A 15746-nucleotide genomic window follows, 5' to 3' on the forward strand; every position below is an offset into this window, starting at 1 on the left:
GGCGATCATGCATATACAGGACTTGATGTATATGGCCTAGTGATTGATCACCCTCTGCTTGACATTGAACCAAGGAGATTCTCTCAGTGCTACTAGAAGGCCTTCCTCCCAGGCCCACCGTTTCGCCAGCTGTTCTTTGATCTTATACTTTATTTTCTTTCTAAAGCAAAACTGCAATGGTTAAGCTAGGGGCAACATGATGAGGGTGAAAAGAGAACTGAACTGGAAGTCAGAAGATGGGGTTCTGGTCCTACTTCTGCCATTACCAGAGTGTTTGACCTTGGACATCTATTTGTGCTTTAATGTCCTTCCCAGTAAAATGCCTGTAACTATGAAATCTTTTCATCTCCTCCATCTCTGATTTATAGCCCTTTACTTATAGCCCAGAGTTACTGAGGCTAAAGACTCAGCCAAGTGAATCTTCCAGCTAACTGACACATTATTTAAAATACCAAATTTTTAAAATTCTTTGTTGTTGTCATTCAGTAACTAAGTCGTGTCTGACTCTTTGTGACCCCATGGACTGTAGCGTGCCAGGCTCCTCTGTCATTCACTATCTCCTAGAGTTTGCTCAAACTCATGTTTATTGAGTTGGTGATGCCATCCAACGATCTCATCCTCTGTCACCCCCTTCTCCTCTTGCCCTCAGTCTTTCCCAGCATCAGGGCCTTTTCCAATGAGTCGGCTCTTTATATCAGGTGGCCAAAGTATTGGAGCTTCAACTTCAGCATCAGTCTTTCCAATGAATAGTCAGAGTTGATTTCCTTTAGGATTGGTTTGATCTTCTTGCTGTCCAAGGGACTCTCAAGAGTCTTCTCCAGCACCACATTTCGAAAGCATCAATTCTTTGGTGTTCAGCCTTTTTAATGGTTCAACTCTTACATCTGTACATGACTACTGGAAAAAACCTTAGCTTTGACTATATGGACTTTTGTCAGCAAAGTGATATCTCTGCTTTCTAATACGCTGTCTAGGTTTGTCATTGCTTGAATCAAGGATCTTTCCATTTTAATTTCATGGCTGCAGTCACTCACCACAGTGATTTTGGAGCCCAAGAAAATAAAATCTGCCACCATTTCCATTTTTTCCCCATTATTTGCCATGAAGGGAAATGCCGATGGGACCGAATGACATGATCTTAGTTTTTTGAATGTTGAATTTTAAGCCAGCTTTTTCACTCTCCTCTTTCACCTTTGTCAAAGAGGCTGTTTAGTTCCTCTTTGCTTTCTGCCCTTAGCAGGTGTCATCTGCATATCTGAGGTTGTTGGTATTTTTCCTGGCAACCTTTTTTTTTTTTTAAAAATGTTATTTATTTTTAATTGAAGGATAATTGCTTTACAGAATTGTGTTGGTTTCTGCCAAACATCAACATGAATCAGCCATAGATATGTATATCTCCCAGCAATCTTGATTCCAGCTTGTGATTCATCTAGCCCAGCATTTCGCATGATGTACTCTACATATAAGTTAAATAAGCAGGGTGACAATATAGCCTTGATGTACTTCTTTCCCAATTTTGAACCAGTCCATTGTTCCATGTCTGGTTCTAACTGTTGCTTCTTAACCTGCATACAGATTTCTCACGAGGCGGGTAAGGTAATCTGGTATTCCCATCTCTTTAAGAATTTTCCACAGTTTGTTGTGATTTGCACAGTCAAAGGCTTTTGCAGTCAATGAAGCAGAAGATGTTTTTCTGGAATTCCCTTGCTTTTTCAATGATCCAATGGATGTTAGCAATTTGATCTCTAGTTACTCTGCCTTTTCTAAATCTAGCTTGTACATCTGGAAGTTCTTGGTTTAATTCTCAGTTTTTAGTAAAAAAAAAAAATCTTTTTCAAAGGAATTGCTTCCCTATCTTCCTAAACACAGATCAGGGAATATAGTCCAACTTTTCTTGATGATTTGGATGAGTAGTGAACATGTCCTATTACACTGGATGCTGATACAGTGTGGCCCTGATACAGGTGGGCAAAGTTCTTGATCCCTATACTAAATGGCCCCAGATAGTTTGTGTCATTTCTTTCTGCTATCAACTGTCACTTCTCTTTGGTATCAGATCTGATTCTGGTCTGTGGCTATGTTTTGAACATAATTGGCTTACCTAAGTGTGCTAGAAAGCATAAGAACTTGGTGACCTGTATGTGACACGGAGAGGTCTTTGGAGGGGTTAATAGCTGAGTTCTGAATGCTTGGCATTGCTGGAAGCCTGACCTCCAAATAAGTGGAACAGTGCTGCCAATTGTAACTTATGGGTCTTATCTGATTCATAATTAAAAAGAATCCTGATCTGGGCTATGATTGAATATCTTCTACAAAGAGCACTGAGTGAATTCCCAGATACTAAGGCCAGTAAGCAATTTCTTAAGAGTTAGGTCACTGTTTCTGCTTTCTTCTATCCCTTTTATGTAAGTTCCATCTACAGTAGACATCCCAGGCACTAGACACAAGTGTGCTCACCTCTCTCCGGGGCTGTCAAACCTGGGACAGTGTCCTTGACTTTACCATCCCTACTTAGGGTATGGATCCCTCAAACCATACCACTTTCCTAGGAGCAGTCTGCAAAGGTTGGAACTCATCTTTTTGGAGGGTGGGGCATGAGCACAGCTTGCAGGTTCTGCTTCCCTGACTTCAGATTGAGCCCAGGCCACAGCAATGAAAGCCTGGAATCCTAACCACCAGGGAACTCCTGGAACTCATATTTTCTTATATGGGAGTGTATTCTCAGGCCTCCTAAAGGACTTACAGTCACCTGGATGCTCTTTTGTTTCCGGGGATTTAAACCCATCTTGTGTCGAGCAGCTGAGGAATCCAAACAGCTCTGGGTGGTGGCTGGGGTGTTGAAGCCAACAGGCAATCGGGTGCTGCTGGATAAGGAGGGCATGGCAAACGTGATCAAGGACTGTGAGCGAACCAGTCCAGACGAGGGCTCAAAGGCACTCTGGAGAGAGTAGGAAAAGAGAAATGAATCAGCTTTGCATGCTGGCCTTGGTCTCAAAGTTAAAAATTCCTCTGGCTGAAGAAATATTCCTAGAGAACTCCTTCACGATCTGCTGTCCCTTTTTCCTACAGCTAGAGTCAAGCTTCTGGTCAATGGACTCATTGGAGGCAAGGTGCACAATTTCAACTGGTTCCCTTGCAGGTGAAAACAAGAAACAAGATGTTCAGGTTGCTCCCCTGCTTAGAATGCATTCAGGAGCTCTCCTTTGCCCTCAGGATAGGAACCCCACGATTATACAGCATTCACAAAGTCAGAGGTTTTGCATGTTCTCTTGTCCTGTACCCCTCTTATATTAACAGAAGGGGCTGACTGGGGTAAGAGGCACAATCTATGTCAGTAAAACCCATTAGGGCTCAGCGATTTCTCCATAGGAGTGCTTGGAGGAAGGAAGAAATCTGGTTGGAAGAGGGTTTTTCTGAAAGCTGCATTTGCACAAACAGTACACTACCTTATATTTATGGTTTCTGGATGCAAGGCTGATGGCAGCGCCCAGAGGGATGGAGTGCGCCACCACCAACAGGGTGGGGATGGAGCCTGTCGCCTTGTCCTCGCTATGGCTGGCCTCTATACCTTTAAACTATCTGGCCTGGGGGCTCCTAGTTGGCTTTCTCTGTAGGATTTTCAAAATAGTCTCCTCCGGGCTTCCTTTCTTTTGATTAATTAATTTTTTTTTAATTGAAGGATAATTGCTTTACAGCTCCAGGCTTCTTGACATGGCTTTTACTACACCTTGAGGAGACACCCCAGAGCACCTTCTTATTTCTAAGAAGTTCCAAGTATTTGTGCTAGCAGAAGCCCCTTTGAAGGCAAGGTGATGACCCCTCTCTCTCCTGGATGTCAATGGCAAATGATGCAGTTTAGCAGATAAACGGAACTTCCATGTGTGTTTACTCACTAGTTCTTCCCAAACTAGCTTTATGCAGTGCTAGGGTATTTGCAGCCTTCACATCCCTTCACATTTCCCCTGGACCATTATATGTTGCTCCAGTGGTAACCTTAGTTACTATCTTAGCTCCCAATATGGTTCTTTTATGGCCTGTGATTCCAACGCCTGGGGACTTAACATAGCTAGTGGGTCAGACTGATGATACATTCAGCTCACCATCCTCTTGTTGATTCTAGGAAAGGGAGCGGAATGATACAGTTATCTTTGTGGGGCCCATCACACAAAATATAGAGTGGTCCCAAGCCTTTTATAACTTCTTTAGGTAACTGCCATCCATGAATTTATGGAACACCTCATCCTGATACTATTAATTTATCTTTAGCTTATGTTATCTCTTGGAATTATGAACTTAATACTCAGTATACAGACTAGTGGCTCTTGTTTTATTGTTCTGAATATTTCTTTTTTCATGCTTCAGAGTGGTCTTAGCGTTCTGGTCTTTGGGGACTGGATGACAACATCTATGCCCCCACTAACTTCACGTGATCTGTCTCTCCACTGCCTCTCTGACTGTGGCTTTTACCACTTTCTGTTCCAGACCCAATGCTGGTTTGCTGTTCCTCAAACATTCCTTGCATACTCTTCCCTCAAGGCATTTTCACTTGCTGTTTCTGCTCCTCCCCCATGTCCCTGTTAGCTCACTCACTCCCTTCAGGTCTGGATACAAAAGCCACCTTCTCAGTGACACTTTCCCCAGCCAACTTATTTGAAATGTTAGCCTTCTACCTGACACTTCACAATCCCCCTCCCTGGATTATTTTTTTCCTCCTTGGCACTTTATCACTGCCTAACATACTGTATATTTTGCCTATTTTTCTTGTTTATTGTCGATATCATGCCCCCCACTGCAATATAAACTCCATTAAAGAAGAGATTTCATCTGTTTTATTTACTACTGTATTCCTAACACCTACAACTGTGCTTAGTACACAGTAGTTGCTCAATAAATGTTTGTTGACAGGGTGAATTAATTATGTTAAAAGCTCCAAAGAGACGTTGACCTTCTGAGAGGTCGTCAGAAAAAGCTGCTCTGTTCTCTGTATCATTTTAGTTATTTTTTCTGAGACCCACTAGTTCCAGCCAAATATAGATGGAAAAAGTCTCAGCAGTCTGTGGATCTAGAAATAAGAGTTGCTAGAGGATGTCACGGTATTCTAGAGGATACCATGTAACCTACTTTGCATGAAAACTAACATAAGATGCCTATTCAGCAAGTAAATACACACTTAATAAAGAAACATGTTCAATTCAGTTGTCATCCCAAATTTTGTGGCATAACACTATAGATATAAGCACCATTTCATGAAACACATTCTATAGCATAACAAACAAATCGGGCTCAGCAAAATTCTAGCAATTACTAGATTGAATGTATGCAGGAGATAGCTTATCTGTTCCCAATCACAGCCTAAGCCAAGAGTCCATCAAACTTAATAATGGCCACTAGTCTCCTTATGCCTGATGGACTGTCATTAAGGAATATTTGAGCATTCAGTCTATACACAGGCCCACAGCTGCCCTCAAACCTGGACTAAAAATGAGACTGTGAAGCCATCAAGCATCATCTCCACCTGATTATGGCACTCAAGCTCAGGCATGTGATTCAAAACAGGCCTAAGAGCATCTCTGTGGTTGGGTTTAGAGTATGTAAGTTGTATATATTTTACAACTTCCCTTAAACTCACCAGTGAATTAAATAAACTATTCAAATAAACTCTTAGGAATTCTGGGCAATATTTCTCAAAATATGGTCTGGGAATCCCCCCCCAGTATCAGAATCACCTGGAGTGAGTGCTAAAAAAGCACTTTTACAGACACATTAAGATCTGATGAATAATACTATCAGGGGAGGGGGCCTTAGAATAGGCTTAACAGGTTCTCCAAGTGAGTCTTCTGGGGGCTAGAGTTGTGAATCACTGTCTAGTCCTCTGCCATGAAGAGAAAGGCTCCTATTTTCAAACAGAAGCACAGAAAGCTCCTAAATAACCACATCAGGTGCCTTAGAACAGGAGGCACCCATATCTGTTCCCTCTGGGAAGCAGGGTTCCTTCTTTTTTTTTTTTTTTTTAAATTTTTTTATTAGTTGGAGGCTAATTACTTCACAACATTTCAGTGGGTTTTGTCATACATTGATATGAATCAGCCATAGATTTACACTTATTCCCCATCCCGATCCCCCCTCCCATCTCCCTCTCCACCCGATTCCTCTGGGTCTTCCCAGTGCACCAGGCCGGAGCACTTGTCTCATGCATCCCACCTGGGCTGGTGATCTGTTTCACCATAGATAGTATACATGCTGTTCTTTTGAAACATCCCACCCTCACCTTCTCCCACAGAGTTCAAAAGTCTGTTCTGTATTTCTGTGTCTCTTTTTCTGTTTTGCATATAGGGTTATCGTTACCATCTTTCTAAATTCCATATATATGTGTTAGTATGCTGTAATGTTCTTTATCTTTCTGGCTTACTTCACTCTGTATAAGGGGGATCGCAGCACTGTTTATAATAGCCAGGACATGGAAGCAACCTAGATGCCCATCAGCAGATGAATGGATAAGGAAGCTGTGGTACATATACACCATGGAATTTTACTCAGCCGTCAAAAAGAATTCATTTGAACCAGTCCTAATGAGATGGATGAAACTGGAGCCCCTTATGCAGGGTTCCTTCTTAGGCCCTGCTTTTTCCTCCAGCCATATTAGTCAGGAGAAACCTAGACAAGTTACCGCAGGAATCAACCACAGAATTTTCCAGGCTACCCAGGAAAAACAAACTGAATCCTTTCCTGGCAGGTTTCTGAAAGAAAAGCAAGTGCAGGAAATGGGACTCCTTCCTCTATTTTTCCTTCGCCAACCCTACTGCAACCCCACTCCTCCCTCCATGCACTCTGAGAGCCAACACACTCAAGGTGTATATTATTCAGGAAGGCCAAGACGTTTTCATTTCTTCGCCTGTGATTTAGAGGGGAGTTAGCACAGACAGCTTCTGATTAACAGCTGGAATGAAATGAGCTCCTTTCACCTCAACATCTGAGAGATGTGCCAGGCCTGGCGGCTACTAACCCAGAACCTTCCTGGGGAAGGAACCTGGGTCAGGACTTAGGGCAGGGGAGAGGATCCTTCAGCACTGGTTGGGGGGGTGCTGGACAGTGATACGCTGTAAGGAGTGCTCTTTGAACAATTAAAACACATTTTAGCTCCTTTCCCCTTTCTGTCATGTTTCTTGACCCTGTATAAAATACTTCAATCAAACATGCACCCTTTTGATCATCCTTTTGATGGTTTCTTTGTCTGTTGTATGGTGCCAGGGTTTTCCCATTTTCTTTTAACTATTGATACGAAACACTTGAGTGGGGATAGAGAGCAGTTTGGCTGCTTCTTGGAATATCAAACAAATCAAGCTCAGCAAAATTCTAGCAATTTCTAGATTCAGTGTGTGCAGGAGTTAGCTTATCTGTTCCCAATTGTTGTGTCTTAAATAATGGCATTACCTGGTGGCTATTTAGGCCAGATTTTATCAAGCCTTTGGCCTGAAATGCTGTCACTTTAGGAAAAAAGCTCACTCTGAAACTATCTGGGAGGTTCTGACACTGGCATGCTAGGGAGCTAGGTTCTGTGTGAGCCATTCAGCTGAAAGCTCCCAAGGCAAGTAGTCTTTGAAACAACTCCAGAAGAAGCAGCAGCTCTTGGTGGGAAAAGTGGTTCTCAGTAGGAGACTTCTCTGCCATGGTATGCTGGCACAGGATATGACTGGCTATTAAGACTTTAATTTCCCAAGTGTGTCAAAGTGCATTGTGTGCTCATTCCTGCGAATTCCTGTGCAACTGCAACTTCACTCAGAATTTCTGTTTCATAAAAGGTGTTGTGCCATTTTGCCATCCTGAAAGTTGTAGGAGGTAGAATTTCACATATCCCATGGAGCTCCCTGCTAGCTAAAGCTCCCTAATTTCTTTGGTATAGAGAATAAGAACATGAACTTTGGAGTCAGAGGCCTGAATTTGAGGTCTTAGCCAAGCCATTTTTAAAACTGTTTGAGCTCGGACAAGTTACTTAACCTCTTTGAGCCTCAGTTTCTATGTCTTTAATATAGGGATAATAATAATATACACTTTAGTGTGCTGTTTTTAAAATTAGATGAAATGATACATGTGAAGTGCCTTTTACACAGGAAAGTCTGAGCAAGCATTAGTTGCTATTGTTATTGGTGGGCATTGGTTGTCCAAATTTAGAGAACTGCTAGAGTCCACATGGCTGAGTGAAAACTGGTATGAATTTGGGGAGGAATCCTCAGTCTGAGTCTCAGCTGTATCTCTGATTGGCACTGTGGCCTTGGTCAAGTCATTTCACCTCTCTGAACCTGTTTTTTCCACCCAAAATGGGAATAATAGTATCTTCCCTATCTACATTTCAGAGTTTTTGAGAAAATGAAATGCACCTATATCTATGCAAAATAACTTTGTAAGCTACAAATTTCTATGCAGCAATGGGGAAGTGGGCATTATGCTCTCTTCTGATATATCAAAGGATTTTTAAGAATATTGTTCTGGGCTTTGGAGACCTATTTGTAAATAATAATGGTGAATTATGAAGTAAGCCATCATGGGCAAAGCAAGAAACATGATAAGGGGAGAACCTTTCAGCAATCTAAATGAACTCTTCATTGGCCAATACAGTGGAATAACTGGAAGCTACTTAACACCCACCATGTTAAATGTTAGCAACATTTATCCTGCAATGGGACTAAAGTCTAGGCATTTAATCAGCTCGAGCTTTAAGCACCAAAATAACGGATACAGCTCTTTCTCAAGAATGAAAATGCATGACTTCTTTTCCATACAATTGTTTTTCTCCATAAAAAGCCATATTGAGGAAAAATATTCTACAGACTCATTGGTGAATATGAAGTTGACTCATTGATGAAGATGAACCAGGTTGGGAAGGTAGCAGGGGTCAGGGAAGCTCTAAGTAGGAGGATCCTCTGGTTCGAGGATGGGGAAGAAACAGGGGGGTTTGCTAAACTGGAACTGAAAGGGACAAGGCACACAACTCTTTACCCAAGGAAGTGTGGAATAAGTAGTCTTAGACAACAAGGCCTTAAGGAAGTCCTTCCCATTCTGCCCCAGGGATTTTGGAGGAAAAAGTAAGCTTTGGGTCCTTGAGAGATAACATGTATTTCCCTGTGTCACCAGTAGGAGGCAGCAGCTCAGAAAAGAAAGAAGGAAACAGCAAACTTGGAAAGACTCGGAGAGGGTAGTGTGTGTTGGTCACTCAGTCGTGTCCGACTCTTTGTGACCCCATGGACTGCAGCACACAAGGCTCCTCTGTCCATGGAATTATCCAGGCAAGAATACTGGAATGGGTTGCCATTTCCTTCTCCAGGGGATCTTCCCAACCCAGGGATTGAACCCAGCTCTCCTGTATTGCAGGCAGACTCTTTGAAAGGATAGAGATTTGGTCATCTTTTAGTCTGACTTCTCTATTTGATTTGGTTTTCTGCCTAGCTCCCTACCTGATGCTTAGTGAGAAGGCAGTCGGAGCTGGGTTTGTGGGGAGGCCTTTGGGGATATAAGAGACTGGGATGTCATAATTTATGAGAAGCTCAGAGAAGCATCCAGGCCAGCACATCTGCTTGGGATGGTGATTAAAGCTCCTTCATGGGATGCTACTGCTGCTGCTATTGCTACTGTTGCTGCCACATGCCCGCTCCTTGTATTCACCCTCCTGAACTAATAAACCAGGGCAATAACTTAGCAGAAATAGCCAAGAAACTCTCATGCTTGGGAGAACATCAAAGATTAGAATTTCTGCCTGTAAGCCCAATATTTAACCTATAACAACTTGACTCAATTCTTGAATTTACTAATAGAGAGTTTACTACATTAAGCAGGACAAATGTTTAGACTGATGTTAGGAAATGTTGACTATAAATAGTTTAATTCTATTCATTAATCTATAAAATATATAGTTAGCCTACTCAAATTAAAAGAAAGAGAAAACGACATGTTTTAAAATGTTAATTTTCTTAAGTGGAATCCCCAAGGTAACCACTAAGAAAATAACTTAAAAATATATAAAAAAGGAAATGAGAAGGGAATGAAAACAGTACACTAAAACTTTTTAAATTAAATCCAAAATAAGGGAGGGCAGTCCAACGATGGCAGAGGAATAGGACGGGGAGACCACTTTCTCCCCCACAAATTCATCAAAAGAACATTTGAACGCTGAGCAAATTCCGCAAAACAACTTCTGAACGCTGGCAGAGGACATCAGGCACCCAGAAAGGCAGCCCATTGTCTTCGAAAGGAAGTAGGACAAAACATAAAAGATAAAAAGAGAGACAAAAGAGTTAGGAATGGAGACCCATCCCAGGAAGGGAGTCTTAAAAGAGGAGAAGTTTCCAAACACCAGGACACTCTCTCACCAGCGGGTCTGTGGGGAGTTTTGGAATCTTAGAGGGCAACATAACTGAGAGGAAAACATAAAAAAATAAATAAATAAAACCCACAGATTATGTGCCTAACGGCAACTCCCAGCAGAGAAGTAGTCCAGACGCTCGCATCCACCACCAGCAAGCAGGGGGCTGAACAGGGAGGCACGGGCTGCATTGCTTAGGGTAAGGACTGGGCCTGAATGCCCTGAGGGCAATCTGAGGGAGCTAACGTGAAATAGCAACCCAAACTTTGGGATAGTCAGAGAGAGAGAGGAAAAAAGAGAGAGAGAGAGACAGAGCTATCTTGCGAAAAGCCCTAACCTAAGGCACTGCCGGGCCCACTCACAGAATAAAGGACTAAGCAAATACCAGAGGAGAGCTAGCTGGCTGCGGGCTGGCCCATCCCCCACTAGAGGCAGGGAGGCAGGCAGGGGGCAGCAAGAGCAGGAAGGCGAGGGGCAAACTTGGCCCCAGAGACGGCATTCTCTACCAAACTACGAGCAGGCTCCCAGCTGCTAACCAAGACTTCCTGGGATTCTGGACAGTTGACATCCGCCTGGAGGTTGCAGCCAGAGATCAGCTCCCAGAAGAGACACACAACACACCTGAGACGGTGCACCCAGGAAACTGAGCGGCTAGGCTGGGGGAGGCGATAAGACGTACCTCCCCACTTAGGGAGAGTGCACTCACCAAGCACCTGGTCGCCTGAGCTGCTTGGACCTGGGAAGGGCACAAAACGCAGGCCCAACCAAGTCTGTGCCTTTGTGGAGTACCCAAGAACCTGAACCTGTGCGGCTTAGACCTGGGAAGTGCACACAACCCAGGGCCCACTTTAGACAGTTCCCCTGCAGAGCAACCTGGAGCCTGAGCAGTGTAGACTGGGAAAGCACACACCCGTGAGCCGGGGCAAACCCAGTGTGGCCGAGACACTGTGAGCACTCCCCACAGACACCAGTGATATTTGTTTGCAGTGTTCCTCCCTCCCCACAGCACGACTGAACAAATGAGCCTAAATAAGTGACCACCTTCACCCCCTTGTGTCAGGGTGGAAATTAGACACTGAAGAGACCTGTCAAACAGAAGAAGCCAAAATAAACAGGGGGAACCGCTTTGGAAGTGACAGGTGCAACAGATTAAAACCCTGTAGTTAGCACTGACTATATTGGAAGGGGCCTATAGATCTTGAGAAGTATAAGCTGGAACAAGGAACTATCTGAAACTGAACTGACCCCACACTGCCCACAACAGCTCCAGAGAAATTCCTAGATATAATTTTACTATTATCATTTTTTAATTTAAAAAAAAATTTAAGTCCTCTATTACTCATTTAATTTTCATTTTTATAACCGACTATTACCTTGCAAAAAAGACCCTATTTTTAAAGCAAACTTCATATATATTTTTTATAATTTTTATGACTTTGTTTTGTTTTTGTTTTTTAATATTGTATTTTGGAGAGTCTAACCTCTACTCTAGATTTTTAATCCTTGCTTTTTGGTATTTGTTATCAATGTTTTACCTTTAAGAATCCAATCTTCCATACCCATTTTTACTTAGGAGTGTGATTACTGGCTCGATTACTCTCTCCCCCTCTTGACTCTCCTTTTTCTTCCCCAGGTCACCTCTATCTCCCCTCTCCCCCTTCTCTTCTCTACCCAACTCTGTGAAACTGTGTGTGTTCTGGGCTTTGGAGAACACTTAGGGAACTGATTACTGCCTGGATCTGTCTCTCTCCTTTTGATTCCCCCTTTGTCCTCCTGGTCACCTCTATCACCTTCCTCCCTCTTCTCTTCTCTATGTAATCCATGAACCTCTCTGAGGGTTCCAGACTGTGGAGAGCACATAGGGAATTGATTACTGGCTAGACTGCTCTCTCCCCTTTTGATTCCCCCTCTTCTTCACCTGGTCACCTCTATCTCCTTCCTCCCTCTTCTCTTCTCCATGTAACTGTGAACCTCTCTGGGTGTCCTCACTGTGGAGAATCTTTTCACCATTAACCTAGATGTTTTATCATTGGTACTATATGGATGGAGAAGTCTTGAGGCTACTGGAAGAATAAGACTGCCAACCAGAGGCAGGAGGCTTAAGCCCAAAACCTGAGAACACCAGAGAACTCCCGACTCCAGGGAACATTAATCAATAAGAGATCATCCAAAAGCCTCCATACCTACACTGAAACCAAGCATCACCCAAGAGCCAACAAGTTCCAGAGCAAGACATACCATGCAAATTCTCCAGCAACGCAGGAACATAGCCCTGAGCTTCAATATACAGGCTGCCCAAAATCACACCAAACCCATAGACATCTCAAAACTCACTACTGGACACTTCATTGCACTCCAGAGAGAAGAAATCCAGCTCCACCCACTAGAACACCAAAGCAAGCTTCCCTAACCAGGAAACCTTGACAAGCCACTCGTCCAACCCCACCCACAGGGAGGAACCTCTACAATAAAAAGGAACCACAAACTGCCAGAATACAGAAAGGCCACCCCAAACACAGCAATCTAAACAAGATGAAAAGAGAAATGCAGAGAAATGCTCAACGGGTAAAGGAACATGATAAATGCCCACCAAACCAAACAAAATAGGAGGAGATAGGGAGTCTACCTGAAAAAGAATTCAGAATAATGAGAGTAAAAATGATCCAAAGTCTAGAAAACAAAATGGAGTTACAGATAAATAGCCTGGAGACAAGCATTGAGAAGAGGCAAGAAATGTTTAACAAGGACTTAGAAGAAACAAAAAATAGTCAATAAATAATGAATAATGCAATAAATGAGATTAAAAAAACACTCTAGAGGGAACCAACAGTAGAACAACTGAGGCAGAAGATAGGATAAGTGAGGTAGAAGATATAATGGTAGAAATAAATGAAGCAGAGAGGAAAAAAGAAAAAAGAATTAAAAGAAATGAGGACAACCTCAGGGACCTCTGGGACAATGTTAAATGCCCCAACATTTGAATCATAGGAGTCCCAGAAGAAGAAGACAAAAAGAAAGGCCATGAGAAAATACTCGAGGAGATAATAGTTGAAACCCTCCCTAAAATGGGGAAAGAAATAGCCACCCAAGTCCAAGAAACCCAGAGAGTCCCAAACAGGATAAACCCAAGGCAAAACACCCCAAGACACATATTAATCAAATTAACAAAGATCAAACACAAAGAACAAATATTAAAAGCAGCAAGGGAGAAACAACAAATAACACACAAGGGGATTCCCATAAGGATAGCAGCTGTTCTTTCAATAGAAACTCTTCAGGCCAGAAGGGAATGGCAGGACATACTTAAAGTGATGAAAGAGAAAAACCTACAACCCAGATTACTGTACCCAGCAAGGATCTCATTCAAACATGAAGGACAAATCAAAAGCTTTACAGACAAGCAAAAGCTTAGAGAATTCAGCACCACCAAACCAGCTCTCCAACAGATGCTAAAGGATCTTCTCTAGACAGGAAACACAGAAAGGGTGTATAAACTCGAACCCAAAGAACAAAGAAAATGGCAATGGGATCATACTTATCAATGATTACCTTAAACGTAAATGGGTTGAATGCCCCAACCAAAAGACAAAGACTGGCTGAATGGACACAAAAACAAGACCCTTATATATGCTGTCTACAGGAGACCCACCTCAAAACAAGGGACACATACAGACTGAAAGTGAAGGGCTGGAAAAAAATATTTCACGCAAATGGAAACCAAAAGAAAGCAGGAGTAGCAATACTCATATCAGATAAAAAAGACTTTAAAATAAAGGATGTGAAAAGAGACAAAGAAGGACACTACATAATGATCAAAGGATCAATCCAAGAAGAAGATATATCAATTATAAATATATATGCACCCAACATAGGAGCACCACAATATGTAAGGCAAATGCTAACGAATATGAAAGGGGAAATTAACAATAACACAATAATAGTGGGAGACTTTAATAACCCACTCATACCTTTGGATAGATCAACTAAACAGAAAATTAACAAGGAAACACAAACTTTAAATGATAAAATGGACCAGTTAGACCTAATTGATATCTATAGGACATTTCACCCCAAAACAATGAATTTCACCTTTTTCTCAAGTACTCACGGAACCTTCTCCAGGATAGATCACAACCTGGGCCATAAATCTAGCCTTGGTAAGCTCAAAAAAATTGAAATTATTCCAAGCATCTTTTCTGACCACAATGCAGTAAGATTAGATGTCAATTACAGGAAAAAAAAAAAACTATTAAAAATCCCAACATATGCAGGTTGAACAACACGCTTCTGAATAACCAACAAATCACAGAAGAAATCATAAAAGAAATCAAAATATGCATAGAAATGAATGAAAATGAAAACACAACAACCCAAAACCTATGGGACACTGTAAAAGCACTGCTAAGGGGAAGGCTCATAGCAATACAGGCTTACCTCAAGAAACAAGAAAAAAGTCAAATAAATAACCTAACTCTACACCTAAAGCAATTAGAAAAGGAAGAAATTAAGAACCCCAGTGTTAGTAGAAGGAAAGAAATCTTAAAAATTAGGGCAGAAATAAATGCAAAAGAAACTAAAGAGACCATAGCAAAAATCAACAAAGCTAAAAGCTGGTTCTTTGAGAAGATAAATAAAATAGAGAAACCATTAGCCAGACTCATCAAGAAACAAAGGGAGAGGAAGCAAATCAACAAAATTAGAAATGAAAATGGAAAGATCACAACAGACAACACAGAAATACAAAGGATCATAAGAGACTACTACCAGTAGCTATATGCCAATAAAATGGACAACTTGGAAGAAATGGACAAATTCTTAGAAAAGTACAACTTTCCAAAACTGAACCAGGAAGAAATATAAGATCTTAACAGACTCATCACAAGCATGAAAATTGAAACTGTAATCAGAAATCGTCCAGCAAACAAAAGCCCAGGACCAGATGGCTTCACAGCTGAATTCTACAAAAAATTTAGAGAAGAGCTAACACTTATCTTACTCAAACTCTTCCAGAAAATTGCAGAGGAAGGTAAACTTTCAAACTCGTTCTATGAGGCCACCATCACCCTAATACCAAAACCAGACAAAGATGCCACAAAAAAAGAAAACTACAGGCCAATATTACTGATGAGCATAGATGCAAAAATCCTTAACAAAATTATAGCAAACAGAATCCAACAACATATTAAAAAAATCATACACCATGACCAAGTGGTTTTTATCCCAGGGACGCAAGGGTTCTTTAACATCTGCAAGTCAATCAATGTAATACACCGTATTAACAAATTGAAAGATAAAAACCGTATGATTATCTCAATAGATGCAGAGAAAGCCTTTGACAAAATTCAACATCCATTTATGATAAAAAAAAAAAAAAACCTCCAGAAAGCAGGAA

General features: G+C 41.7%; 1 protein-coding gene across 1 annotated transcript in view; it reads right to left on the bottom strand.

The window, feature by feature from the left end:
* The window catches only part of KIAA1210 (KIAA1210 ortholog), an 89959-nt gene that overhangs the window by 20339 nt on the left and 53874 nt on the right, over window positions 1-15746 (bottom strand). Inside the window, exon 11 of the mRNA XM_043459844.1 lies at window positions 2740-2938. Within this exon, the coding sequence (XP_043315779.1) occupies window positions 2740-2938 (199 nt within the window). The remainder of the gene's footprint in view (window positions 1-2739; window positions 2939-15746) is intronic.

Source organism: Cervus canadensis, chromosome X, assembly GCF_019320065.1.
Source record: "Cervus canadensis isolate Bull #8, Minnesota chromosome X, ASM1932006v1, whole genome shotgun sequence".
Classification (NCBI taxonomy): Eukaryota; Metazoa; Chordata; class Mammalia; order Artiodactyla; family Cervidae; genus Cervus; species Cervus canadensis.